The sequence below is a fragment of the Callithrix jacchus genome, chromosome 13, assembly GCF_049354715.1.
Source record: "Callithrix jacchus isolate 240 chromosome 13, calJac240_pri, whole genome shotgun sequence".
Classification (NCBI taxonomy): Eukaryota; Metazoa; Chordata; class Mammalia; order Primates; family Cebidae; genus Callithrix; species Callithrix jacchus.
The window spans coordinates 84,099,572-84,127,398 of NC_133514.1; the positions used below are offsets into that span (position 1 = coordinate 84,099,572).

Sequence of the window (27,827 nt, forward strand, 5' to 3'; positions counted from 1 at the left end):
GTTGTTGCATTTATCAATCCTGTATTTATTGTTTTACAACCTTTATTGAGCTTCAAACATCATACAGTTCCCTCATTTAATATGTAAAATTCAGCATTCTTTTACTATATGTATAGAGTTGTGCAGCGATACCCACATCAATTTTAGAAAATTTCATCACCCCCCCAAAAAAACCCTGTATATATTAGTAGTCACTCCCCATTCTTCTCACACCCTCCCCAATTTCCCCTTCATGAAATTCACAGCTCTGAGTAAGACCATCAATTTTTCTTTCTCTATGGATTTGCTTATCCTAGTCACTTCATATAAATGGAATCATACAATATGTGGCTGATTCTTTCATATGGTATGCACAATGTTTTCAAGTTCTATTCATGTGTAGCATGTGTAAGTACCTCATTTATTTTTAATTGCCAAATTACATTCCATTGTATGGATAAACTCCTTTTTATTTTGCCATTTATCAATTCACGAACATTTGAATGGCTTCCAATTATTAAGAATAGTTGGCTATTATGAATAATGTTGCAATGAGCATTCATTACAAGTTTTTTTTGGACATATTTTTATGTCTTTTGGGCACATATGTAGAAATGGAACTGCCGTGTCAAATGATAACTCTATTATCTTATTTCTTTTTATCGATGAATAGTATTCTATTATATATACACAACACCATTTGTATGTATTTGTGTACATCAAAAGCATTCCAGTTTTGTTGAAAGACATTTGGTTTGCTTCCAGTTTTTAAAAAATACAAATAAAAGTGCTATGAACTTTTTGTATAAGTTTTTGCATGACCTGAATTGTTGTATCATCTGGGCAAACAATTGAAAAAGTAATCCCATGTCAAATGGTAAAAAAGTATAACTTTGTAAGGAACTGCCTTCTTTTCTAAATACACCACTTTACATTTCTGTCAGAGTCACTTCTTATATCTGTCAGCATTTGATGTTTTCAATCTTCAAGCAATTTTTTTAAATGATACCGTGTTGTCATTTTATATGCATTTTCAAAATGACATATGACGTTGAGCATCTTTTCATATGGTCATGTGCTATACTCATATCCTCCCTTTTGAAGGATTTTAACATCTTTTGTCCATATATATATTAAGGACAGGATCTTCCTCTGTCACCCAGGCAGAAGTGCAGTGCTGCAATCATAGCTCAAATTCCTGGGCTCCAGTGATCCTCGCATCTCAGTCTCCTGAATAGCTAGAACTACTACTACTCACTACTACTAGCATAGCACCATGCCTGGTTAATTTTTAATTTTTTTTTTTTTTGGTAGAGATGGTGTCTTCCTATGTTGCCCAGGCTAGTTTCAAAATCCTGGCTTCAAGCAGTCCTTTGTCTTGAGTCTCCCCAAGTGCTATAATTACAGGCATGAGCCACTGCACCCAGCCTGTCCATGTTATTTAAATGGGTCTGTTTATTTCTGTATTTTTAGTGGAGACAGGGTTTCACCATATTGTTCAGGCTGTTCTTGAACTCTTCACCTTGTGATATGTCCACCTCGGCCTCCCAAAGTGCTGGTATTACAGGTGTGAGCCACCACACCTGGCTTATTTTCAGTTTTTATAAAGTCAAAATTTTCAATTTATTTTTCACCAATTTTTCCTTTGGTGTCATATCTAAGGACTATCTAATCCAAGGTCGTATCAATTTTCTTAGAGTTTCATGTTTTATATTTATATCTATAATCTATTTTGGGTTCTGCTTTACATTAGTCTTGAAATATGGATTAAGTCTGTTTTTTTAAATTTATTTTGCATGTGGATATCTGATTGGCACAATATAATAATCTGAAAAAGTTGACCCTTTCTCCTTCAAATTGCTTTTGCCTTTGTCAAAAAAAAAATGATTGTATTTGTGTGGTTTTAATTCTAGACTTTTTACAGTTTCACTGATCTATGTGTCTTTCCTTTTCCAGTGCCATGCTGTCCGGATTATATCAGCTTTATAAAAATAATTTAGATAGTGTGTGTGACCCACTTCATTCTTTTTCAAAAATTTTTTGGCTATTCTAATTCTTTTCCACTTTCATATAAATTTATAACCAGCTCGTCTATATCTACAACAAACATCCATATTGTTTTATTCTTATTATCACCTCTACTGTCTCTAGAGATAATATAAATATAATTAATATCTGTAAATCATTTCTCTCTCTTTTTTTTTCTTTCTTGAGATGGAGTCTCGCTCTGTTACTCAGGCTGTATTGCAGTGGCATGATCTCAGCTTACTGCAACCTCATCCTCCCAGGTTCAAACAATTATCTGCCTCAGCCTCCCAAGTAGCTGGGATTACAGGCACCCACCACCATACCCCTGGCTAATATTTGTATTTTTAGAAGAGATGGGGTTTCACTGTCTTGGCCAGGCTGGTCTTGTACTCCTGAGCTTGTAATTTACCTACCTCAGCCTCCCAAAGTGCTAAGATTACAAGCAAGAGTCACCACGCCCAGCTTTTCTCTCTTTTTTTAATTTATCAGTTTTAATGTACAAGAAAACTAATGTCCACTTTAACTACTCCAACATTCAGACTACCTCCTCTTTCTCTAGATCTAACTACTGTTTTCAGGTTTGTGGGTGTGATTTAGATTATTAATAGTCTATGCATTTATATACAGACATTTAATATGTAGTACAGTATTTTACATTTGCATACATAGAATGACATTTTATCAAATATATATAATTGTACAGTATTTTGCAACTCTTTATTCACTTCTAATATTGAGCTCTATCTATATAAGTACCTCGTACAATATGGAGATCCATATTAGTATACATATGTGTAGATATAGATATTATATATATATGTGTATATGTACATATATATGTGTGTGTGTATATATCTGTATATATCAGCATATATATACACATACACATATATATGCACATACACACATACACTGATATATGTATAAAACAGTCAGCTCTCTGTATGTTTGGGTTCTACATCCATGGATTCAACCAACCATGCATCAAAAATATTCAAAAAGTAAAACACACACACACACAATCAATAAAGGATAATACAAATACAAATATAACAATTATTTATATAGTATTTACATTATATTACATATTTTAAGTAATCTAGATTATACAAGAGGATGTGTATAAGTTACACACAAATAAGATGCCATTTTATCTAAAGGTCTTGAGTATCCACAGGTTTTGGTATCTGTGGGGAGTTTGGGAATTAATATCTCATGGATGGTATATGTATGTATTCATAATCTTTATAGGAGTTTAAAAGTCTTTTTTCCGTTATTTAATAGAGAAAATATTGAAAGAGACTATTCTAGAGTTTCTGTCTTCTGTCCCAGATGGTAGAGACAGGAAAAAGTGTCACTTCCATCCTTACAACCAAAGAGAATCAGATTCTTCCAATCCGTAAGCATGGAATGATTTTCCGTTTATCTGTGTTATCTATGATTTATTTTAACAGTGTTTTGTAGTTCTCATAGAGATCTCTTATCTCCTTAATTAGATGTATTCCTAAATATATTTTTTAATGACTACTGTAAATGGAATTTCATTCTTGATGTGACTCTCAGCTTGAACATTATTAGTGTATAAAAACGCTACTATTTTTGTACATTAATTTTGTATCCCAAACTTTACTGAAGTCATTTATCAGTTCCAGCTGCTTTTTGATGGAGTCTTTAGAGTCTTCTAAGTATAGAATCATATCTTCTGTGAAGAAACCTCAGCATCATACAATATATTCAGGTAACAAACCTACACGTGTGCACTTCTGAATCCAAAATAAATGTTTTAAAAAAATCAAATAAAAGAAAAGGAACGGAACCAAACTAATTTCAAAGTAAAAGCTTTTCCCGAAACCGTTAAAGAAGAAAAAATTGTGGCCCCCCAAAAAAAGAGATTATTTCTGAAGGCATGAGGACACTGGAATCCTCTTTCACTTGGGGTAGTATATCCTGACACCAGTAAGAGAATTTCAGCTAATATATTTGCCACTGTTGAAAGTACAATGTGGGCTGGCAAGAAAGTGTAAAATGCTTGGAACATAAAAAATGGGAGGTTAACATTGTCTTACAGGATTTCTCTCTAGAAACTTCACTGGAAGCTCAAGTCAAACATCAGAAAAATACTTTTAGGTGTCCGTGTGGCACAGACATTGGAGAGCAGAGCAGCCCGGCTAGAGGCAAGAAACTCTGCTTAGATTCCTTTACCTAAAGATGGAAAAGGAATTGGATGCTGTTGGTCAAAGGATATAAAATTTTAGCTAGAGAGGAGGAAAATGTCCAAGAGATCTATTATAAAACATAATGACTATAGTTAGTAATGATGTATATTGTGTTCTTGGATATTATTAAAATATTATATTTTAAGTGTTCTCATCACGAAATGATAAGTATGTGAGGTAATGTATATGTTAATTAGCTCAATTTTGCTGCTTCACAACATATCTATAATTCAAAACATCATATGCATGATAGATACAATTTTATTTGTCAATTAATAAATATTTTTAAACTATATTCAGAGTTAAAATTATGATCAAAATTTAAAACTTCAATTTTATCAGAATAAGAACAAATATGCTTGACAACATAAGAATAAAGATCAAATATATAAAGATACAAGCACAAATGCACACAAAATAGTTTTTAAAAACAGAAGGAATAATATAAATACAAAGAAAATTCTAATAAAGCACATATGTCATATCAATAAATATAAATGATCTAAGCTTAACAAGTAAAAGATAAAATATTTTATAATTGATCATAGGACATAATTCACCTAAATCCTGATGTCAAAAGACTGCAAAACCACAAGACTTTGGACACGTTAAAAGGAAAAAAAGAAAGATGGAGAAAAGTTCTATGCACAAATGAAATTAAAAGGAAAAAATGAAAAAGTATAATCCTATCAAAAATATAGAACTTAGGTTAAAATATGAAAAGAGATGAATAAAGATACCTTACAAAGAGCAAAATACACAAATAAAGCTTATAAGTTATTACTGTCAACATAACAGCTAACTATCAAAATGTATAAAGCAAATATAGGGACAAATAGACAGAAATACATTTAAAAAACCCTAACCTCACTTAGTTCATGGCAGAAAGGAAGAAATAAAAATACATAAAATTGAAATAACATATTAATGTGGGAGGGTAACTAACATATCAAAGAGCTGTATATAGTATAATTAATATTTTTTAAAATATAAAGGTATAAATTAAATATGAATAGTATAATTTATATTTAATTTGTTCTTTACTAAATATAATATTTATTTGAAGTGAAACAAAATACACTTTATTTTTAAGTAATAAGAATCACAGTAAAAGTGACCCATATTAAACCACAAAGAAAATCTTGAAGTTTCTCAAACGCAAAAGTATTACAAAGTTTATTCTGTGATCATAACTCAATAAAACTAGAATTTAATAATAACAATAGCATGATGACAAAATAAAAACGACAAAAATTTGCCACATGGAAAAGTTTTGAAAAGATTTTTTAAAAATGTTTTCTCCCTCATTTCAACCCTGGTGAATCAGATGATTATGTGACTTGGGGTTGCTCTTCTTGAGGAATATCTTTGTGGTGTTCTCTGTATTTCCTGAACTTGAATATTGACCTGCCTTGCTAAGTTGGGGAAGTTTTCGTGGATAATATCCTGAAGAGTATTTTCCAGCTTGGATTCATTCTATTCGTCACATTCAGGTACACCTATCAAACGTAGATTAGGTCCCATAGGTCTTTTCTCAGAGTCCCATATTTCTTGAGACTCTGTTCATTCCTTTTTACCTTTTTTTCTCTAATCTTGCCTTCTGGTTTATTTTCATTGAGTTGATCTTCAACCTCTGATATCTTTTCTTCTGCTTGGTCATTTCGGATGTTGAAACTGGACAGGGAAAATGTGGCACATATACACCATGGAATATTACACAGCCATCAAAAACGTTGAGTGTGTGTCCTTTGCAGGGACATGGATGAACGTGGAGAACATCATTCTCAGCAAACTGACACAAGAACAGAAAATCAAACACGGAATGTTCTCGCTCATAGGCGGGTGTTGAACAATGAGAACACATGGACAGAGGGAGGGGAGCATCACAAACTGGGGTCTGTTGGGGGAAATAGGGGAGGGACAGTGGGGGTTGGGGAGTTGGGGTAAGAAAGCATGGGGAGAAATGCCAGATATAGGTGATGGGGAGGAAGGCAGCAAATCACATTGTCATGTGTGTACCTATGCAACAATCTTGCATGTTCTTCACATGTACCCCAAAACCTAAAATGCAATAAAAAAATAAAATTTAATTAACAAAAATTAAAATAATAATAATAATAAAATGTTAAAAGTAACCAAAAAAGTAAATATAATTTTTTGTAGTTAGAAAGTAAGAATAAACCTAGGAGCAGTGAGTGGCTCCTGTCTGTCCAGCACTTTGAGATGCTAAGGTAGGAGATCGCTGGTGTCCAGGAGTTCAAGACCAGCCCGAGCAACACAGTAAAACCACTCATCTCTCCAAGAAAATAAAAATAGGCAGGCATTTTGGCACGGCTTGTAGTTCTAGATTTTCAACTACTCAAGAGGCAGGAAAATTGGTTGTGCACAGGAGTCCAAGACTACAGTGAGCTAGGATCATACCACTGCACTCCAGCCTGAGTGACAGAGCAAGACCCTGCCTCTAAAATTATTTTTTAAAAAAAGAAAAATAAGAATAATAAGGACATTACACATAGTGTATAAGATACACTTAATTAAAAAGTTCCTAGCCTTGAATATTTGAATAAAAATCAATTTTATCAGGCTGGGCATGGTAGATCATGCCTGTAATCCCAGCACTTTGAGAGGCTAAGCCAAGTGGATCACTTGAGGTTAGGAATTTGAGACCAGCCTGGTTAACATGGTGAAACCCCATCTCTACTAAAAATGTGAAAAGTAGCCAGGCTTGGTGGTGCATGCCTGTAGTCCCAGCTATTTGGGAGACTCAGATAGGAGAATTGCTTGAGCCCAGGAGACAGAGGTTGCACTTAGCTGACATGGTGCCACTGCAGTCCAGCCTGGATGACATAGCAAGACGAAAAAAAAGAAAAAAAACGATTTTGGTGGGGCGTGGTGCCTCATGACCATAATCTCAGAGCATTGGGAGGCCAAGGTTGGTGGATCATATGAGGTCAGGAGTTCCAGACCACACTGGCCAACATGGTGAAACTGCATCTCTACTAAAAATACAAAAGTTAGCCCAGCATGGTGGCAGGCGCCTGTAATCCCAGCTACTCGCGAGGCTGAGGAAGGAAAATCACTAGAATCCAGGAGGCAGAGGTTGCAGTGAGCCCAGATCGTGCCATTGTACTGCAGCCTGGGCAACAAAAGTGAAACTATGTCTCAAAAAAAAAGTTGATTTTATTATATAAAATGAAAATAAAGTCTTACTTATATGTTATAAATAGAAAAATAAAACAGGTCCAATAGGTCCAATATAAACAGATGAAAGAAATGATCATATATGAAAATATAAATAAATGAATTAAAAAAACAGAAAAGCAATGGCACTTTGTTTCTTTGGAAGACCTAATAATGTAGATTTCACAACAGGGTTGCAATTGATGTTTTAGAGGGGAATTTTTTGTTGTTGTTATATGGGGCTGTATAATGATAAATGAAGGGCACTTTGCATCCCTGGCCTTTGGAAGTAAATATCACCACTCTTTCTCACCATGACAATTAAGACCCCTACACATTTTTAATACTTTCTCAGAGCAGTATTTCCTCAGTTGAAAAATCCTTAAAATACATATTTTTATGAAACAACAAGGTGATATATTAACAAAAGTAACAAATTTAGAGAAATAATAAGAGATACAGATTGAAAGATAAGAAAATCTATATGTTAGTTTGGGTCTTCCTAGAAGTTAATCCTCTACCTCTGACAATGATTTGGGTGCAAGTAGTTAATTTGTGAGGCTCAGGGCGCTTCTGTGGAAGGGAAAAAGCAAAGACAAAACAGTCAATAAAAGATTGTCCTCAATACAGCTATCAGCATAGGTAGGTCACTGGAGATTAACCTGAAAGTGCATTTAAAGCACAAGCCTTAGATTTACCTCATTCGTGGAGTGAGGAAACTGGGATACATACACATCAACTTCTATCAGTCATTGTTTGAATGCTGCTTCCAGCATCTCCAGACACAATCTGTCTTCCACAATTTAGAAAAAGGCCTTATGCAAAGAGGTGGAGATGCTGGCTGGAGAATTCCTGGGGGATGCAGGCAGGTCACTCACCACTGCTGCTCAGTGGTTGCTTTGCTCAAATCTGTTTGAGAGTGTGCATAAAATGAATTATTTTCCCGACAAATATAAAATTATTAAAGCTGAACTCAGACAATAAAATCTAAACAGACAAATTGCCATAGAAGTAAAGAGAAAATAGCCAAGTGATTTACTATCCCCATTACCAACTTCTGGGCTTGAAAACAACAAAACAAACAAACAAAAATAGAACTAAGCTTCAAAAGAAGAATTTAACCAAATTGTTAAGGAGCGTACAGCACCAGCATAATTTAGAGAGGGCACAGAGGAAAAGCAAAGAAGACACAGAAAAGCTTTTGTGTAAAGCAAAAGAAAACATTAGTGAATGAAAACAAACACTGTGTTCCTGGTAAAAATATTATATACTATAAACACACCGATCTTCCTAAGTAATTGATGAATTTAAGAATCACAATTTTTAAAATACCACAACAATTATCAGGAAAATTCAATAAAAACAAAGAAAAATAATGCCGATAATTTTAAAAACATTAATGGAACAAATTCTGAATGTAGAGAATAATAATCTGTAACTCTCTCTCATGCAATATTGAAACATGTTATAAAGTCACAATAATTAAAATTGGTTGGTAATACCAGATGAATAGGCAAACAGATAAGGAAAGAGATTTGAATACCTTAAAATGTATAGACAGTCTTAAATATATGATTCATATAAATGAGTATATGAATTACATATGCACATATATGATACATATGCACACATTCATATGCACATACATGTGTGTACATAATTTTGATGCACATGACACATATATAGATAAAAATACATGTTTATAAACATCACATAATTATACATAATAATTGTGTGATGATAATCATTAACAACAGATCTACAAAGGGAAAAAAACTCTAATTTTTGCAAATTTCTATGATGTAAGTACTCCACCTTAATAAATTCCAAGCTATATACTTGATGTTACCTGAAGCCAAATTAAAAAGAGATGTATAGATCTCTAGTTGTGCATCACCTAAAAAGAATAAATAATAGTAAAATTATTGCATAGGAAATTTAAAAATATTTATGATTTTTGTTTTTGGTGTAATTTGCTTAAGTTAATACTGATAATTTGATTTTAAATAAGGACTATATTTAAGAACTGGCTTCATAAGTCTTAGAAATTTAACAGTTTCTCTTAGGAGCCAGTAAAAACCAGTTCTACATATGAAGACAAAAATTTTGAGTAGGATAATTTTAAAAGTAAAATGATTTATCATTTGTAAAGTGTTGAGAGTGGGCTGGATCATAGTAAGTGTTCTTCAGTACTAGGTTTTACATTTGATTACCAAATTGATATTTGGTATATAGTAAAGATGTCATTACAAAAAAGCAGGAAAATTGATTATTTAATATATGATTTGGAGACAGCTTATGCATAATCTGGAAAAGTGATAAGTTGAATTTCTATTTCAGGTTAATACCAAAATAAAGGACAAATGGATCAAAATTTAAAATGTAAGATAAGAAACGTAATAGAGAATTATAATAGTTTTTCAACTGTTCTTGGTCTGTGGGTGGATTTTGGAAGTACTGCCTATCAAGAGGCATAAAATAAATGTTGATATAATTTAGTTACATAAAATCTAAATTCTCCAAATCAACCACATATGCAGTAAAAAATCAAATAATAAACTATAAAACATTTGCAACTCAGAGTGCAGAAAAGGGCTTAATTTTCTTAATAGAAGAACAATTTTTAAGATATGAATTAATCTCATAAAAATTACTAAGCAAAATACTATGTATGAAACAAATAATAAAAATGGCCCTTAAACCATTCGAATTCATATTGAAAAATGCGACACTAATTAAAACTTATTCTATTGGAAAATAACAAAATACTTTATTACTGAACGTGTTGGTGAGATTACCAGGTAATGGGTATTCTTATAAACTGTTAGTAGAATACAAATAGATACAGTCATTGGGGAATACAATTTAACAACATCTAATCAAGTTTTAAAAAATGCATGCTTTTTGAATTAGTAAATGCAATTTTATTAATTTGTGTTTACCTGGATATACACAAAATATGTCTGTGCAACTGGTAACAGTGGTTGCCTTCCAAAAGTGGAATTACATTACCTAGAAAAAGAATGGGAAGAAGGCTTAACTTTTTTATACTGTACATCTTTTGAATTTGATATTAGATATATGTGTTAACCATTGAAAATCAAAGTAAAATTCCTTTATTTCCATGGGAAAGAGATCTCACATACAAATAATAAAACAGGAAAAAGCAAAGACAGAAACAAATTGAATGGTTGATTTACATATTTTCACAAGTATTGTTATATTGCCTCTCAAATATAATTAAATATCTCTTGAGATAAAGATATGGCTTGGGATTCGGCACCATTACGGGGCGCAATATTCCTTTCATACCTGAGGATCAAATAGTATGATAATAAAATGTCCTAATGTTCAGAAGGGATATTTTAGTTGGGCATGGTTCAACTTTTCTCTTAAGGAATTCTCTATGCAAATCTTACAGGAGTAGAAATGGTTTAAATAGAATGTTATCAAGAAGGTGTGATAGTCTCTACAAGTCATCTTACTGTCAGATTTATAGCATCAATCACATACTTGCAAGTTTAGATTTGGGAAATAAATATTTCAAGATGCCATCACAACTGATTAAAAGGAATCCACATAGGGTGAGTTGATCAAATTTAGAAGTGAATCTGTAGTGTATTTCGGCTTTGAGGATCCCATTGTGTAACTGAGACATTGTCACATTAAAGTTTTCCTCTGACCCCACACTCCAAGATGTAAAAGTTGCAGTTGTCTCCATTCAAAACCCAAGCAGTTATACTTAGATCTTAATGTAATTCCAGACTTTAAAACCCCCCAGATATGAAAAAAGTCCTCAAAGAATGTGATTATTAGTAATAACATTAATAATACTACTTGATTCCTTTCATACACTGAATTTTCTCTATTTTTGTAAATGAATTTTAAAAACACCTTTGATTTTCTCAGGCACCGTTCTATCAAAATGAAACATTGCTCTGCAGAGTTAATGAAAAGCAGCAGTTACAATAAATGAATAGGAAAAGTCCAACAAATGGGAATAGACAAGCTAGTTTAAGCAAAAATAAGAATTGTCCCAGTCTCAATTTTATCCTGGTGAATCTTAATAAGAGTTATGGTAAGCTGCATTAGTGTTAATAAGGATTAATGTCATAGTGATAAGCAGAGCATACAAATCAATAAATGCTGCTGTATCAATATATGAACAGAGACACAAATAGCCATTTGGGTTCTTAACAGGGAACTTGGAAGGGAATTAAATATTTGCTGTGTGGATTTAAAATACTTGAGAAGTAGGTGAGTCTTACTTGTACACTATAGTCTAATGTTCTCTAAAGAACAGTGCCGTGAAACTTCACAGACAAATGGAAACCTTAAATGATTTATAAACTTGCCCAGGGCAGTTACTTCACAACTCTGCCACAGTTTGGAGTCTTGCCCCTGGGCATTTGGGGAGCAGAATGGTGATTATCAATCACTCTAATGAGTTTTTACTGATTATTACTATGGATCTGAGAATTGAGTTTTGTCCCCCTCTGAGAGGTACAATAGTCACTTAAACAGCTTAAAGTTTTATAAAGGAGAAAAAAAATACATTTTAAAAAACCATAAAATAATTATAAAGCAGTATGTATCAGTTAGGCTTAACTTTGGATTCAAAGGAAAAAAAGAGCCAAAAAATAGTGACTTAAAGAAAAGAGAGATTTCTTTAAAAATGAATCAATTAGGGAACTGTGGGATTTCCATACACTGGAAAAACCCAGAAGCCTTCAGTTTCTCTGTTTAGCCATTCCTTGATGTGGCCTCCAACTTTCTGGTCAAGAATGGGTCCCGCTGGAGGTAGCAGGTGGTGAAAGGAAATAGAAAGGTGTAACTCTTCATTTTTAAAAAGCTCCGTGAAGTCATATACATCAATTCCTACACTTGATTGAACCACACATAGTCACATGGGCAGATATAGCTTCAAAGAGTTTGGGAAATGTATTCTTCATCTGATTGACCATGCAACCAGCTAGAAATTGATTTTATTACTAACATGAAGAGACTGTATACTAGAAAACAAGTGGCAGCTTCTACCAAAACCACAGGAACAAATAAAATAAATAATTGAATCATGTAGACCAATATTTAACTATTAAATAAATTCAGAAAAGGAGGATATCAGTGTGAAACAAAACCAGGAAAGAAAATTTCTTAAAGCTGTGCAGAAAAGTTTGTCATTCTGATTTATTTAAATTTTCTGTTTGCTCTTATGTTTTTCTTAATCGTTGCAAAAGTGGGAACATGTGAGCAGAGTTCTAAATAATTTGTAAAATTTGTAATGGTGAAGAAAACAGGAGAGAATTAGGAGTAAGAATTAATTGAAGACATAATTGAAAGGGACATTGACAATATGTGCAGTAATAATGAAGAAATCTTACAGATCCTAGATAGACGTTGCATATCAAGTCCTGTGTACATGATTGTTAGGCTTTATTAAAAATAGATCTATTAGTCTTAATATTCTGAGCTCCCAAGATAAACAGAACATGTACATATGTTTACATTATAAGGAATTGGCTCCCGAAATCTGTAGTCTAAATTCTGGGGAACCAGGAGAGCAGGTGGTATAGTTTCAGTCTACGTCCAAAGGCCTGAAAACCAGGAGAATCAGTAGTGTAAATTCCAGGCTGAGTCTGATTCTAAAGTCAGAAGACCAGTGTCCAAGCTTGAAGGCAGAGAGAGAATTCTCTTTTACACAGCCATTTTATTCTATTCAGGCCTACTGTGGATTGGAGAGAACAAGCTTCTACATTCACTGTACCAATTCAAATGTCAATCTCATCAAAAACACCCCCACAGATACATCCAGAAACAACGTTAAATCAAATATCTGGGCACCCTATGGCCTAGCCATGTTGACGCATTGAAATTAACTATCATAATAGATGTAGAAGGGTTTTCTGGCCTGGAATTCTATATGTTCATGAGAAAGATTATATTACCTCAGCTAATGGTCATTAGACTTAAATGTATAAATTTTTAGTAACCAAACTTGAAATAAACAAATATGCAAACGAAAAGGCCAGTTAATTTCCACTAGTGGCTCCTATTTATTTTTTATGTATAATTTCCTCATAAAATAATATTGGTAACAGAAACATAAGTATAAAATTTTAAAATTAAAAAATATACACATTATATTGATCAGTGAGATACTCAAAAGACACCTCCAAAACTGTGTGTATGAATGTGGCAAATAAATACGTGAGCAGGCCTAGCACGGTGGCTCACACCTGTCATTTCAGCAATTTGGGAGGTCGAGACAGGCAGATCAGGTAAGGTCAGAAGTTCAAGATCAACCTGAATAACATGCTGAAAACCCATCTCTTTTAAAATTATAAAAGAAAAAAAATAGCCAGGCATGATGACACATGCCGTAGTCCCAGGTACTCAGGAGGCAAGAGACGCTCTTGAATCCAGGAGGTGGAGGTTGTAATAAGCCGAGATTGAGCCATTGCACTCTAGCCTGGCCAAGAGAACAAGATTCCATCTCAAAAAAGGAAAAAGAACCACATACACACACCCCAAATAAATAAGTAAACAAATAAATATGTGAGTAATTATTGGTGAATTTCCCCATTGGCATTCTTCAGAACTGATCAGTTTCCTCAAAGATAAATCATCCATCTTTCTGCATTTAGACACTATTTGATTTCATCTTCCATAAGACAAAACATTTGTACTTAGCTGCATATTAGTCTTCAGAAGTCAACCAATGGTTCACTTCTGGTATTGAAGAATATTTATGGTTATCTAACTACTTTCAGTCAATTTTCTTCTTTTTCCCCAACCATCACTCTGAATCTCAGAGTTCCTGGCCTTACTATGGTTCTGTGGCACAAATTGTTTTGTTTCTTGTTGGTTTCCTTTTACTTGGCTTCCAATCCTTTCTCTTCCCACTCATGCTTTGGTTTCATTTTCCTGTGTTTTTATTAAGGCAATTAACAGTCACTCAGTTATTCTTTACTTTCTTATTTTATTTATTAGCATTCAATATGCCTTATATATTCCTTAACCCTCATTTCACTAAAGCTTTGTGCTAAATTGTGTAATAAGGTGTGTTATAAGCTAAATTTAATCAGCTCTGCTCACTCATTTTCTTTTTTTTTAATAATACTTTAAGTTCTGGGGTACATGTGCAGAATGTGTAGGTTCGTTACGTAAGTATACATGTGCCATGGTAGTTTGCTGCATCCATCACCCCGTCATCTACATTAGGTATTTCTCCTAAAACTCACTCATTTTCAATCATTCTTTTCCGTTAATAAAGTCATTGAAGTTGACAAATTTCCTACACACTTAAACTGAATACGAAGGGCTATTACTATTATATTACTATACTATATATTATAATATATACTATATATTATAATAAAGAATTTAATAAAGACAAACTTATTAACATAAATTAGGAAAGCGATAGTGACAAAAGAAAAGTTGGAGACATTCCATAGGAAGTGAAATAAGCAAAAAGCTTCATATTAAAGGAACTGTAGATGTTTCATGATGTTCAAACACAAAGTATAAAATATTGGTATTCATGACATGGAAAACACTTTCACTCAGTTAAACTCAATTTACTATACTATAATATATATTACTATACTATAATAGTAATAGCCCTTCGTATTCAGTTTAAATATAGACTAATCTAGAACTGTCACTCTAGTTCATTTAAGTTCTTTTTTCCATTATCATTTCTTCTTTATGACTAGATTTTACACATTTTTAAAGTTTACAAACAGATGAAACTTTTCATTGACTGATATATTGTTTATTTCAAATTTTACAGTGTATGATCAAAGAATGGCATTTGTTTGCACCAAATCTTTTGAATTTGATATTTGTGGCCTAATATATTATCAGAATTGTATATAATTTTTATTTGAAGAATAAAGTGACATTTATTTTTCTGTTAATGTTTTACTTTAAATTTTAATTCTAATGTGTGTCATATTAACATTGCTACCTTAGTTTTCTTTTGGTTTACATTGGTGTAAACATATGACATATGTGTATGTGTCAGTTTACTTGCAGTATTTTGCATGATGTCATTTTATATGTATTTCATATAAGTTGTACAATGCCAGACTTTCAAGCATAACATAAGAAACTCTGAGTTATAAGTGACCCATTTACATGTTTTTCTACTACTGTATATTTAGGCCTTGCTGGTACTTTGGTTTTTTTTGTTTTGTTTTGTTTTTTTCATATATTCCACCTTTTAATATCTCATTATATTAGAGTTTTTGTTTAGCACAATGTGTTCAAATTGTGAAAGTGACTGTGCTAGTTGAAACTATGCAAGCAATGTTAATAATCGATGGAGTTACTACAATTATTTTGTTTCCTATAAATTTTTATTAAGAAATTCAAAACGGTCAGTTACAAATGTATAGAAAAATTTAAAAGTTACATTAATTGCTACTAAAAGTAACACTAATAGTTGCTAAGTACATTTTAATTTCAACCATTGAAAACATTGAGAATTAAAGCATTTTCTTTAATTAAAAATAAATGAATAGTTTGACCAGTACTTGCCTTCCCATTGTGTAAATTGAGTTTAACTGAGTGAAAGTGTTTTCCATGTCATGAATACCAATATTTTATACTTTGTGTTTGAACATCATGAAACATCTACAGTTCCTTTAATATGAAGCTTTTTGCTTATTTCACTTCCTATGGAATGTCTCCAACTTTTCTTTTGTCACTATCGCTTTCCTAATTTATGTTAATAAGTTTGTCTTTATTAAATTCTTTTGGCTGTGTATCTAGAATCTCTTAAATGATACTAGTGTCAACATTTCCATCATAACAAATTTTTTCTATAACTCTATTTACGTTAATTCAAATTTCCCTTCCCACATGACATATTTTTATTTCTTTGCTGCTGTTTTGTCTTTGTTGCTCAGTTCTCACTTTTGATTACTTACTTTTTAAAGTAGCACATGGTTTAACACTCAGGAACAAGGAGAAAACAAAACTACACATGTGTTCTTTGTGCATAAACTTAATAAGAGATGTGCAATAACCACCCTCTGCAGACTTTGAAAGAAGTGACATGATGCCACTGATCATGATGTACATAATTTATTTATGTAGTGATTTGCGGCCTGAAAAGCCAGCAAGAAAGTTTGTATTTTATGTAATTACTCACAGCTAATATATGTGGCAAATAAAATTTAAATCATGTTATAGGATCTCGTTTTATTTAACTAAGCCATGGTAACTGAAATTCATGCATATTAGATCCATGCAAAGCAAAGGCCTGCCTGTATTATTTGTACTTTTTTTTTTCTACTGATGGTTTGACAGTTATACATTTGATTTCTGTTAATCTTATATTCACTCATATATCTTTTAAAACATTTGTATAAGTTAGATACACATACAGAAAAGTCCACAATCATAAATGGACAACTTTTAAATTATCACTAAGTAAACCATGTTACCACAACACAGATAAAGAAAAAATGTTGTCAGCTTCCCAGAATGTCCCATCTTCTTTATTTATTTATTTCTTTTTAATATAGTTTATTGCACTTTAGGTTCTGGGTACACGTGAAGAACATCCAGGATTGTTGCATAGGCACATACATGGCAATGTGGTTTGCTGCCTCCATCCGCATCACCTATTATCTAGCATTTCTTCCCATGTTATCCCTGCCAAACTCCCTACCCGCTGCTCTCCCTCCCCTAGTCTCCCGCAACAGCCCCCAGTGTGTGATGCTCCCCTCCCTGTGTTCATGTGTTCTCTTTGTTCAACACCCACCTATGAGTGAGAACATGCAGTGTTTGATTTTCTGTTCTTGTGTCAGTTTGCTGAGAATGATGGATTCCAGATTCATCGATGTCCCAAAGAAGGACACGAACTCAGCATTTTTTATGGCTGCATAGTATTCCATGATGTATATGTGCCAAGTTTCCTTGTCCAGTCTACCATTAATGGGCATTTGTGTTGGTTCCAGGTCTTTGCCATTGTAAACAGTGCCACAATGAACATACATGTGCATGTGTCTTTATAATAGAATGATTTATAATCCTCTGGATATAATGGTCCCACAGTAATGGGATTGCTGGGTCAAATGGTATTTCTATTTCTAGATCCTTGAGGAATTACTGGTCTTTGTGGGGGTGGGACCTGCCAAGCCAGATCACCTGGCTCCCTGTCTCAGCCCCCTTTTTTTCAGCTGAATGGGTGATTCTGTCTCCCAGGCGTTCCAGGAACCAGTTGAAATGGCTGCCCAGATTTGTGTGAGTTTTTGTGCAGAGACCTGCTGCACCAGCTGAAACAGCCATGCTGGAGACTCATGGTGCTTTTCCTCCCGGGAATCTTCTGATCTGTGGGCAGTAAAAACTCGTTTGAAAATGTGGTGATTACTCACCACCTACATGATCACTGGGAACTGCACTACAGAGCTGTTCCTATTCAGCCATCTTGGATCTCCCCCAACCCCTCTTCTTTCATAACCTCTTCCTTCTTTACAAAATTTAATCTCTATCCTGATTTAAATTACAGTATATATGCTTGACTGTTTTTCACCTTACTTAAATGGAAAAATATAGTATATATTCATTTGTACCTGTGTTCCTTTACTGAACATATTTCTGAGACAAAACTATGTTGTGTGCAGTTGTAGTTTGATTTTACTAGAGTAAAATCCTTGTTTGAATATAAAAGTATGATTTATTTATTCTACTATTTGGGAATTTGATGTTAATTTAGTGTTTTTTATCTATTACAGAAATTGTTGTGTGTCCTGTTTTTTGCACATGGGCACTCATGGGCATATAGTAGGTGTATACTTAGTAGTAGATTTTCTGGGCTGTGAGTAAGCATAGCAATTTAGATTTAACAGTTTTCTAGGTATATGCATCAATTTACTTAATCAGAAGAAAGAGTGATTCTCTCTTGAACTTCTCAAAGAAGTCCTAATTTCTCCATATAATTTTGTCAACACATAGTATTGGTAAACATTACGAAATTTTTCTATTTAATTGGTATGTTTTAAATTTGCATTTCCCCTATTTGTAGTGAAATTAAGAACCATTTTATTAAACTCTGTATTTTAAAATACTTTTAAATTTAAAGAGAAGCTAAAAAAGTAGTTTTTTTTTACTTTTAAGTAAACTATATATTTTATGTGTATTTCACCCGTCCTTCTGCCTATGTCCTTTTTCTATTGAAGAATCCAGTTCAGAATACCACATAGCATTTACCTGTCATGTCTCTGTAGTGTCTTTGAGTCTGTGTCAATTTCCCAGCATTTTCTTTTTTGTCATGAGCTTGACACTTTTGCTAAGCACCAGTCAGGTTTTTTGTAGAAAATTTCTCAATTTGGCTTTATGTGATATGGGCTCTTGACTAAACTGTGGCTATGGATTTTTAAAAAGTTTACCAAAGAGGTGAAGTGACTTTCTAATTGCATATCAAGTAGCACATAATATCAAAATGGCTTATTGCTGGCTATGTTAATCCTAAACAAGTGGTTGTGGTGGTGTCTTCCTGATTACTGTAAAATTATATTTCTTTCTCTACTCTGTATCTTGCTATTGAGTCACTACGTCTGAACCACAATAAAAGGAGGGAAACATATTTGAATCTGTCTCAGTTATGAATGCATATTATGCAAAATAATTTTAAGTCTACGTAAATTTCCCATCTCCCTTTCAAGTTTCACCTACTAGTGTTAGCTTTCATCAGTGGATATTGCCTGAAATAATTATTACTGTAGTATTCTGATAATTATTTTTATTTCCCTCGTTTTGTCTACATTTATTTATTGAAATTCTTCTACAGGGAAGATTATTCCATATGACTTATCTAATTGTTTGATTATTAATCTATTATTTATTTATATAAGTATAATATGTAATTTTGAAGTATTGGAATTCATAGCCAGAGCAATTGGGCACAAGAGAGAGGAAAAAAAAGGGCACCCAAATTGGAAAGAATGAAATCACGTTGTCCCTATCTGCAGACAACTAAATGTTACATATAGAAAAACCTAACAGTTACACCCAATAATTCCTAAGACTAGTAAATAAATTCAGTAAAATTGAAGAATACAAAATTAACATACAAAAATCAGTAGCACTTTCATACACTAATAACTAGCTGAAAAAGAAGTCAAGAAATAAATCCCGTTTACACAGTAGCTCAAAAAAATAAATAAAATACCTAAGAATAAATTAACCAAGGAGGTGAATTGTCTCTAAATGAGAACTATGCGACACTGATGAAAGAATTTGAAGAGGGCACACAGACATAAATATAAATTCCATGTTCATGCGTTGAAGGTATTAACATTATTAAAATGACTATACTACCAAAAACAATCTACAGATTTAATTGCAATCCCTGTCAAAATACCAATGACATTTTTCACAGGAAAACAACCACAACAAAAACAACTAAAATTTATTTGAAACTGCAAAGTGCTCCACAATCCAAAGTATCTTTAGCAAAAAGTATAAAACTAAAAGCACCACACTACCTCGGAAATACACTACAATGTTATAGTAATCAAAACAATAAGATCCACGAATAAAAAGAAACAAACCATTAGAACAGACTAGGCAGCTCAGAAATAAGTCCACACACTTCGGGTCAATTAAATTTTTGAAAAGACACCAACAACACACAATGGAGAAAAGACATCTCTTTAATAAATTGTGTTAGAAAAACGATATCCATATTCAAGAGAATGAAACTAGAGTCCTATTTCTCAACAGAGATAAAAATAAACTCAAAATGGATTACAGACTTCAATATGAGACCTGAAACAATGAAACTACTGGAAGGAAACAGGGGAAATGCTTCAGAATATTGGGATGAGCAAAGATTTGACGGTTAAGACCTCAAAATCACAGACCACAAAAGCAAAAATAGACAAATGGAGTTATATCAAACTAAAAAGCTTTTGAAGATGAATGGAAACCATCAACAGATTGAAGACAGAACATGCAAAAAGGGAGAAAATATTTGCAAACCATTTAGTTCAGGATTAATATTCAGGATATGCAAGAAGCACAAATGACTCAATGGTTTAAGAAATCCAGTAGAAAAATGGGCAATGATTTGAATAGCCATTTCTCAAAAGAAGACATAGACACTGTTGTGCTGAACACCACTAATCATCAGGGTTTGAGTTGCAGAAAAGCAAATCAAAACCACACACACACAAATAAATGCTAGTGAGGATGCTTGCTCAGAAAACAAAACTTTTCTACACTTTTGATGGGAATGTAAATTATTACAGCTGTTACAGAAAATGGTATAGAAATTTCTAAAAACTCAAAGTAAAATTACCAAAAGCAATCCCACTAATAGGTATTTGTCAAGAGGAAAGAAAATCATTACAGCAAAGAAATTCCTGTATTCCCTTACTGCAGCACTATTCACAATAGTTAAGACAGGGAATCAGACTAAATGTCTATCAACTGATGAATGGATAAATAAATTATGGTACATATACACAATTAAATACCATTTAGCTATAAAGAACAAAGAAATCCTTCAATTTACAGAAGAATAATTGAGGCTAAAGAACATTATCTTAAGTAAAATAAGCCAGGCACAGAAAGATAAATACCACATGTTCTCAAAAACATGTAGAACTAAAAAAGTTGATTTCATAGTAATAGGAAGTAAATAGCTATTACTAGAGGCTAGGAAACATGGAAGTAAGGGGGTAAGGAGAGTAAGTGAAATAAAATCACAACTAAATAGGAGGCATAAGTTCTACTGCAGTATAGACGTTTAGGGTGACTGTAGTTGACAGTAATTTATTGTATATTTTCAAAGAGCTAGATGAGAGAATTTTGAATATTCTCAACACAAACAAGTGATAAACTTTTGAAGTAATGGATATATTAATTACCTAAATTTGATCATTGCACAATGTATACATGTACAAGACATCACATTATAGCTCCAAAATATGTATAATTATGTGTTAATTAAAATAATAAAATTGTATGCTATAAATATAAGTAATTTTTAGAAAAATTAAAAATGAGAGTAAATAAAACCAGTTTTTGTCTCATGTGTTTTGAAGTATTGTTTTTAAGTTTATACAAATTCGTAATTTTTAATACCTCTTGAATAATTGATTTTTTTAATCATTTTATAGTGTTTTACTTTATTTTTGATAATAGCTCTTTTCCTATTACCAAAGTTTATTTTGCTTAAACAGTTGTTTTAAGCAAATATTTATTTCAACTTCCTTTTGGTTTATTTTTTCATTATATATATATATATATATATATATAATGTAACATATATATAACAACTGTTATATATGTATTAAAAATATATAACAATAAAAAGATATATGTATATTTTTAAAAATTATTTGTGACATCATTCACCTTTAAAGTAATTTTTATATGGTTGATTAATATATACTTAATATTGCTAGATATTTTATTTGTACTTTGCTTCTTTTTCCTCTTTTCCATATTTTCTGAGTATATTTGATCCCTTTTATGACTAATTCTTTTTGTTTTTTTTTCACACTGCAATAGTTAATTTTATTTGTTCTAGAACTCATTGCAAGCATTAAACCAAACATAGGCTTTGATTCTGTGAGCTCAAATTCACATATTAAAGATCAGAGCAAACTGAGATTCATGTACATGGATGAAAACTAAAGGCTCAGAGTTAATCACATTGTAGTTTTTAAACTTCTACAGCCTAGGGCTCAGCAGTCACAGGTCTTTTAGGTCCTCTGCATGTCCCACAGGGTATCTGCACTTTTCTTGAGCTGAGCAACCTCATCATCTTTGAGCTTCTGGTTGATAACGCTGGTTAATCCCCGGGCATTGAGGATACACGGAAGGCTCAGGAAGACTTCATTCTCGATGCCATACATCCCCTTTACCATTGTTGACACACGATGAATCCTGGATAGATTTTTCAACATGGATTCAATAAGATCAGCCACACTTAATCCAATAGCCCAGTTGGTATATCCTTTTAGCTTGATGACTTCATAGGCACTTTCAACCACCATCTTATGCACTTCCTTCCAATTTTCACTATCATTGTCAGTTCCCATTTCTGGATTCAATTCCTGAAGAGAAACACCTGCCACATTCACACCACTCCACACAGCCACACTTGAGTCACCATGTTCCCCCAAAATCCATCCATGACAGTTGCTGGGATGAATGCCAAGTTTTTCAGCCATAAGGTAGCGAAATCTCGCAGAATCCAGATTACATCCACTTCCAATCACACGGTGTTTGGGTAATCCACTTAGTTTCCGGTAACATATGTAAGAATGTCCACTGGGATTGGAAACCACAATTATGATGCAATCAGGACTGTACTTGACGATCTGAGGAATAATGAATTTGAAGTCTTGTTAACTCTGCACACTTATTTTGAAATGCTTATTATGGTCTAGATTTTAGTTTTACCATACTTATTTTTAAATAATCTCATTTTAGTCTTGAATAATATTATGTTCCTCCATGTACAGTGTAACCATCTATGTATCAGTGAATCTTCTTTCTCTTACTATTCATACATCTCACTATTATGTAAAACACACTTCTTTTGCAAGTTCTGCTTTGAACAGTTATTTTTCACTTAAATTACAAATGACTAAAAATATTGACTTTTCATTAACTTGCAAATGATTAAAAATTGTCATTTCCTAAGATTTATTTATTTCCTTATGCTCTTTAGACAAGTTTCTGACATCATATTTCTTCAGAATGAAAAACATTCTTTAACATTTCCTGATATTAAATCTACTGACAATGACTCAATGAGTTTTTGGTTGATGAGAAATATTTCTTTTTAATTTTTAATGAACATTTTTACTGGGTATGAAATTCTTGATAGGCTTTTTTACTTCTTTCATGACACAAAGTTGTTATTTTTTCCTTGCTTCCACAGTTTCTGTTGAGAAGTCTGATGCAATTCTATTTCACTTTCTACTGTAAATAAAGTGACTCCCCTCTACCCCTTACCTCTTAGCTATTTTTTTTTTTTAATTTTTTATTGGATTATAGGTTTTGGGGTACATGAGCAGAGCATGCAAGACAGTTGCGTAGGTACACACATGGCAGTGTGCTTTGCTTTTCTTCTCCCCTTCACCCACATTTGGCATTTCTCCCCAGGCTATCCCTCCCCACCTCCCCCTCCCACTGGCCCTCCCCTTTTCCCCCCAATAGACCCCAGTGTTTAGTACTCCCCTTTCTGTGTCTATGTGTTCTCATTTTTCATCACCCACCTATGATGTTATCTCTCCCTTTCGTTTCATCTGTTTGATTAGGATATCCTCAGGCTGTGATTCGTTTTATTTAATTTATTTTTAATTTAAACTCTTTGTTGTTCTATCAGCTTCTTGGATTGGCTATTTGAAGTCCACTATTAATTTTGGAAAATTATTGTCTACTACTTCTTCAAATGTATCTTTTGTCCTGTTACTTCCTTTTCTCTCGGGGGTACCAAGACATGGATGTTAGACCTTTTGATACTGCCCCACAGCTTTAGTTGGTCTTTTCTGTTAGTTTTTAGTTTTCCACTAACTTATTATTTATATTTCAGTTTGGGTAAATTTCTGTTGACTTTCAAAGTAACTTACTCTTTCTGTGACTGGGTCAAATTTCCGTAAGTGCCCACTGATTACATTTTCAATATCCATTTTGATTTTGTGTGTTTGTTTATTTCTAGTGTTTCCCATGGATTATTTCTTACAATTTTCAACTCTGCACAAGTTACCTAATATTTCTTGCTGCATCTTTTCTTTGAGAAAATTTAACATATTAATTGTAATCATTTTCATTTCTCTCTCTGATAGTTTCAATATCCATTTTATCTTTGAATCTGGTTTTGGTGATTGCTTTCTTTTACTTTTTTCTTATCATTTTATATATGCTTTATAATTTTTAGTTTAAAGACATGTCATATAGAGTAGTAGTCTTAGTTAAATAAATTTATCCTTGAATATGAGTTTATGTTATTTTAGGTCTTTAGGGTAGAAAGTTATTTTACACTTGTCAGGAGTCCAGCTGGGATTCAATGCTACTTTCTCTCTGGACTTGAGTGTCCACATTTGACTTTGATTATTTCCATTTAATGCTCCAAGAAAGAATTCTTGTCTTTCAACTCTCTCAATTATATTGTATATTGTTTTTACTTACTGTTTATTAGTGTGGTGGGAGAAGACAGAGAAAGAAGGTAGACCTCTGAAATTCTGATTAAGTCTCAGCTTTAGTCATGCACTGTGAACCTACCTCTCAGCATCTAGGCCCTGAAAAGTCTTCTCACCCTCTCTCTAGATGCATCGCTGAGTTTAGCAGATATTCCTTCATCTCCCTTGAGGAAATAGCATGTTTTTCCTGTTCCTATCTTCCCCAGCTGCAGTGCATTTCCAAAAGAGCCCACAGGCTACCATTCTGGCTCCCTTTCCACTGCAAAGTAACGTTTTTTTTTTTCCATAAGAAAAAAATAAAGCAGATAGGTCTGGATGGAGTTTTGGTGGTGACTGCCATTTCTCTTCTCCAAGTGCAAATGATTTTCACTGATGCCTACAATATATATGTTTTATTGCTCTTTCACTTACATTTAAGGCTTTTGGTTTGTCAAACAGATGGGGTAGTAAGTCCCAGTGAATGTTGGTGTTGGCTGCTCTTTCCCATCTCCAGCTAGCATCGTGGAAAAGCTTTTACAAGAAACTTCCTGATCTTTCCTGTGAATATACTAGTCTCAGCATGAATTATAAAGATGTTGGGCCCGGTGCGGTGGCTCAAGCCTGCTATCCCAGCACTTTGGGAGGCCGAAGCGGGTGGATCACGAGGTCAAGAGATCGAGACCATCCTAGTCAATATGGTGAAACCTCGTCTCTACTAAAAATACAAAAGATCAGCTGGGCATGGTGGTGCACACCTGTAATCCAAGCTACTCAGGAGGCTGAGGCAGGAGAACTGCTTGAACCAAGGAGGCAGAGGTTGCAGTGAGCCGAGATCACACCATTGCACTCCAGACTGGGTAACAAGAGCTAAACTACGTCTCCAAAAAAAAAATTATAAAGATGTTTATGTAATAATTTTATAATAAATAAGAAGGTGGACTTCAGCCTGAGTGACAGGAGTAAGACCGTGTCTCATAAAAAAAAGGTACAGAATTTTATGTGCAATATGATTACAATTTTGTGCAGATAAATTAAACTGTACATAGGAAAATAGCCTAAATTCTGCTGAGTCTTGTTGCAAGATAACATCTAAACACACATTGTGAGCTCCTCCCTGTATCCTGGAAAATGCAGAAAGCATTTTTTCAATAGAGATGAGGTCTCATACATTGCCCAGGCTGGTCTCAAACTCTGTCACTCAGGCTGGAATCCTTATTTACTATAAAATTATGACATAAACATCTTTATAATCCATGTAGTAAATGTTTACAAAATGTCTGCCCAGTGTTCAATTTAGTGACTGTCCCTGGTTAATGTGACAGGCTCTCAATATACTAATGGACAATTTTGTTTTCCGGAAAGACAAAGAAATGAGAGGGAGCCTCACCCTAATCATACATAACATGGAGGATTAAGTTGACAGCATGTACATTATAGAAACCTTGGGAGAAAGTGATTATGATATCTAGAGCCTGATAACCAGGAAAGAAATATAATTTTACTTGGACCCAAGGCAAATCATGAATAGTTCAAATAAATGGTAGGCAATTTACATGTCTTTAATTTTTTAAAAAACTCAAAAGATTAGCACAATTCTCCTGAACAGATTTCTTATTATTATATTAAATAATTGAAAAGATCACATTTCAAAATTAGTCTGATAAGAATTAAGTAGGAATAGCCTATGAGGACAATGTAGTTCTCTTGGTAAAAAGGGCCAAGGTTTTTAAAACACATGTGCTCTAAATGGCAAGGAGAAAAATCAAGATGATGATTGTATAAAGAGGTAGGTAGCAAATATCTGTCTGAATGGTGTACAAAATGTATACTGAACTGTGTCAAGAAAGACAAAACTCAATAGGACATAACATTTGGGATAAAAATGAGCCTTAAAAGTTTGATCTTAGAAATGTGTTCAGAGCAATATGATTTTGAAAATAATCAGCAATCAAAAGGGCACATATAAATGTAAAATTAATAAGACAAATATAGATTTAACTTGATAAGGGTGAGATAACTTATTTAATATTTTAAAACACAACTTTTGAATAACTTATTTCCCTTTAAGCATATATTTCTAGACTTTAATTTTGATCCTCATCATTTATTTCCTTTGCCATATATTTTGATATAAATAAGAATTTTATTTTTGATCTAGCATATTTATTAATAGTCATTCACCCTAGATGAATGAGTCTTTATGTCTATTAAGTTTCATATTATTAATAATTCAAGTTCCTGTTTTCAATGTCTTTTTATGGGCTGAGTCTTTTATGCAAGCCATGTTGCTCACTTACAGAATAGGGGTATTTTACCTCTGCTTGATTCTTTTAATCTAATAAAGCATGGTTACTTTCAGCATTCTTCTTCCCTTCCATTTTCATTTTCTTCCAGTACAATGAATACTGAGCTTGTTTTTAAGAGGCTGCATTTTTATGACTATAATAAAGCTTTTGTAATATCAAAATTTGTATTGGTCACATTTTTTAGGAGCACTCTTTATATATATATATATATATATATTTATATACACATATATGCATATATGCTTTTTTTAAGTACTTGGGTACACGTGCAGAACATACAGGTTTGTTACATAGTTATACATATGTCATAGTAGTTTGCTGCACCCATCAACCCATCATCCATATCAGGTATTTCTCCTAATGCTGTCCCTCCCCTAGTCCTCCACTCCCCAACAGGCCCCAATGTGTAATATTCTCCTCCTTGTGTCCACGTGTTCTCATTTTTCAATTCCCACTTATGAGTGAGAACATGCAGTGTTTGGTTTTCTGTTCTTGTGTCAGTTCACTGAGAATGATGGTTTCCAGATTCATCCATGTCCCTGCAAAGGACATGGACTTATCCTTTTTATGTCTGCATAGTATTCCACTGTGTGTACGTGCCACATATTCTTTATCCAGTCTATCATTGATGGGCATTTGGGTTGGTTCCAAGTCTTTGCTATTGTGAACAGTGCTGCAATGAATGTACGTGTGCATGTGTCTATAATATAATGATTTACAATCCTCTGGGTATATACCCAGTAATTGGATTGTTGGGTCAGATGGAATTTCTATTTCTGGATCCTTGAGGAATGGCCACACTGTCTTCCACAATTGTTGAATTAATTTACACTCCCACCAACAGTGTAAAAGTGTTCCTATTTATCCATATCCTTTCCAACATTTGTTGTCTCCTGATTTTTTTAATGATCGCCATTCTAACTGGCATGAGATGGTATCTCATTGTGGTTTTGATTTGCATTTCT

General features: G+C 33.2%; 1 protein-coding gene across 1 annotated transcript; it reads right to left on the reverse strand.

Moving 5' to 3' along the window:
• Nucleotides 1-21,907: 21,907 nt before the first annotated feature.
• On the reverse strand, nt 21,908-24,669 carry LOC100410989 (L-lactate dehydrogenase B chain). The gene is made up of 2 exons (XM_035269796.3): nt 24,660-24,669; nt 21,908-22,773 (listed from the first exon to the last, which is right to left on the reverse strand). Exons 1-2 carry the CDS (start codon nt 24,667-24,669, stop codon nt 22,130-22,132), a joined length of 654 nt encoding a protein of 217 aa, XP_035125687.2. The 3' UTR covers nt 21,908-22,129.
• Between the last annotated feature and the right edge of the window lie 3,158 nt (nt 24,670-27,827).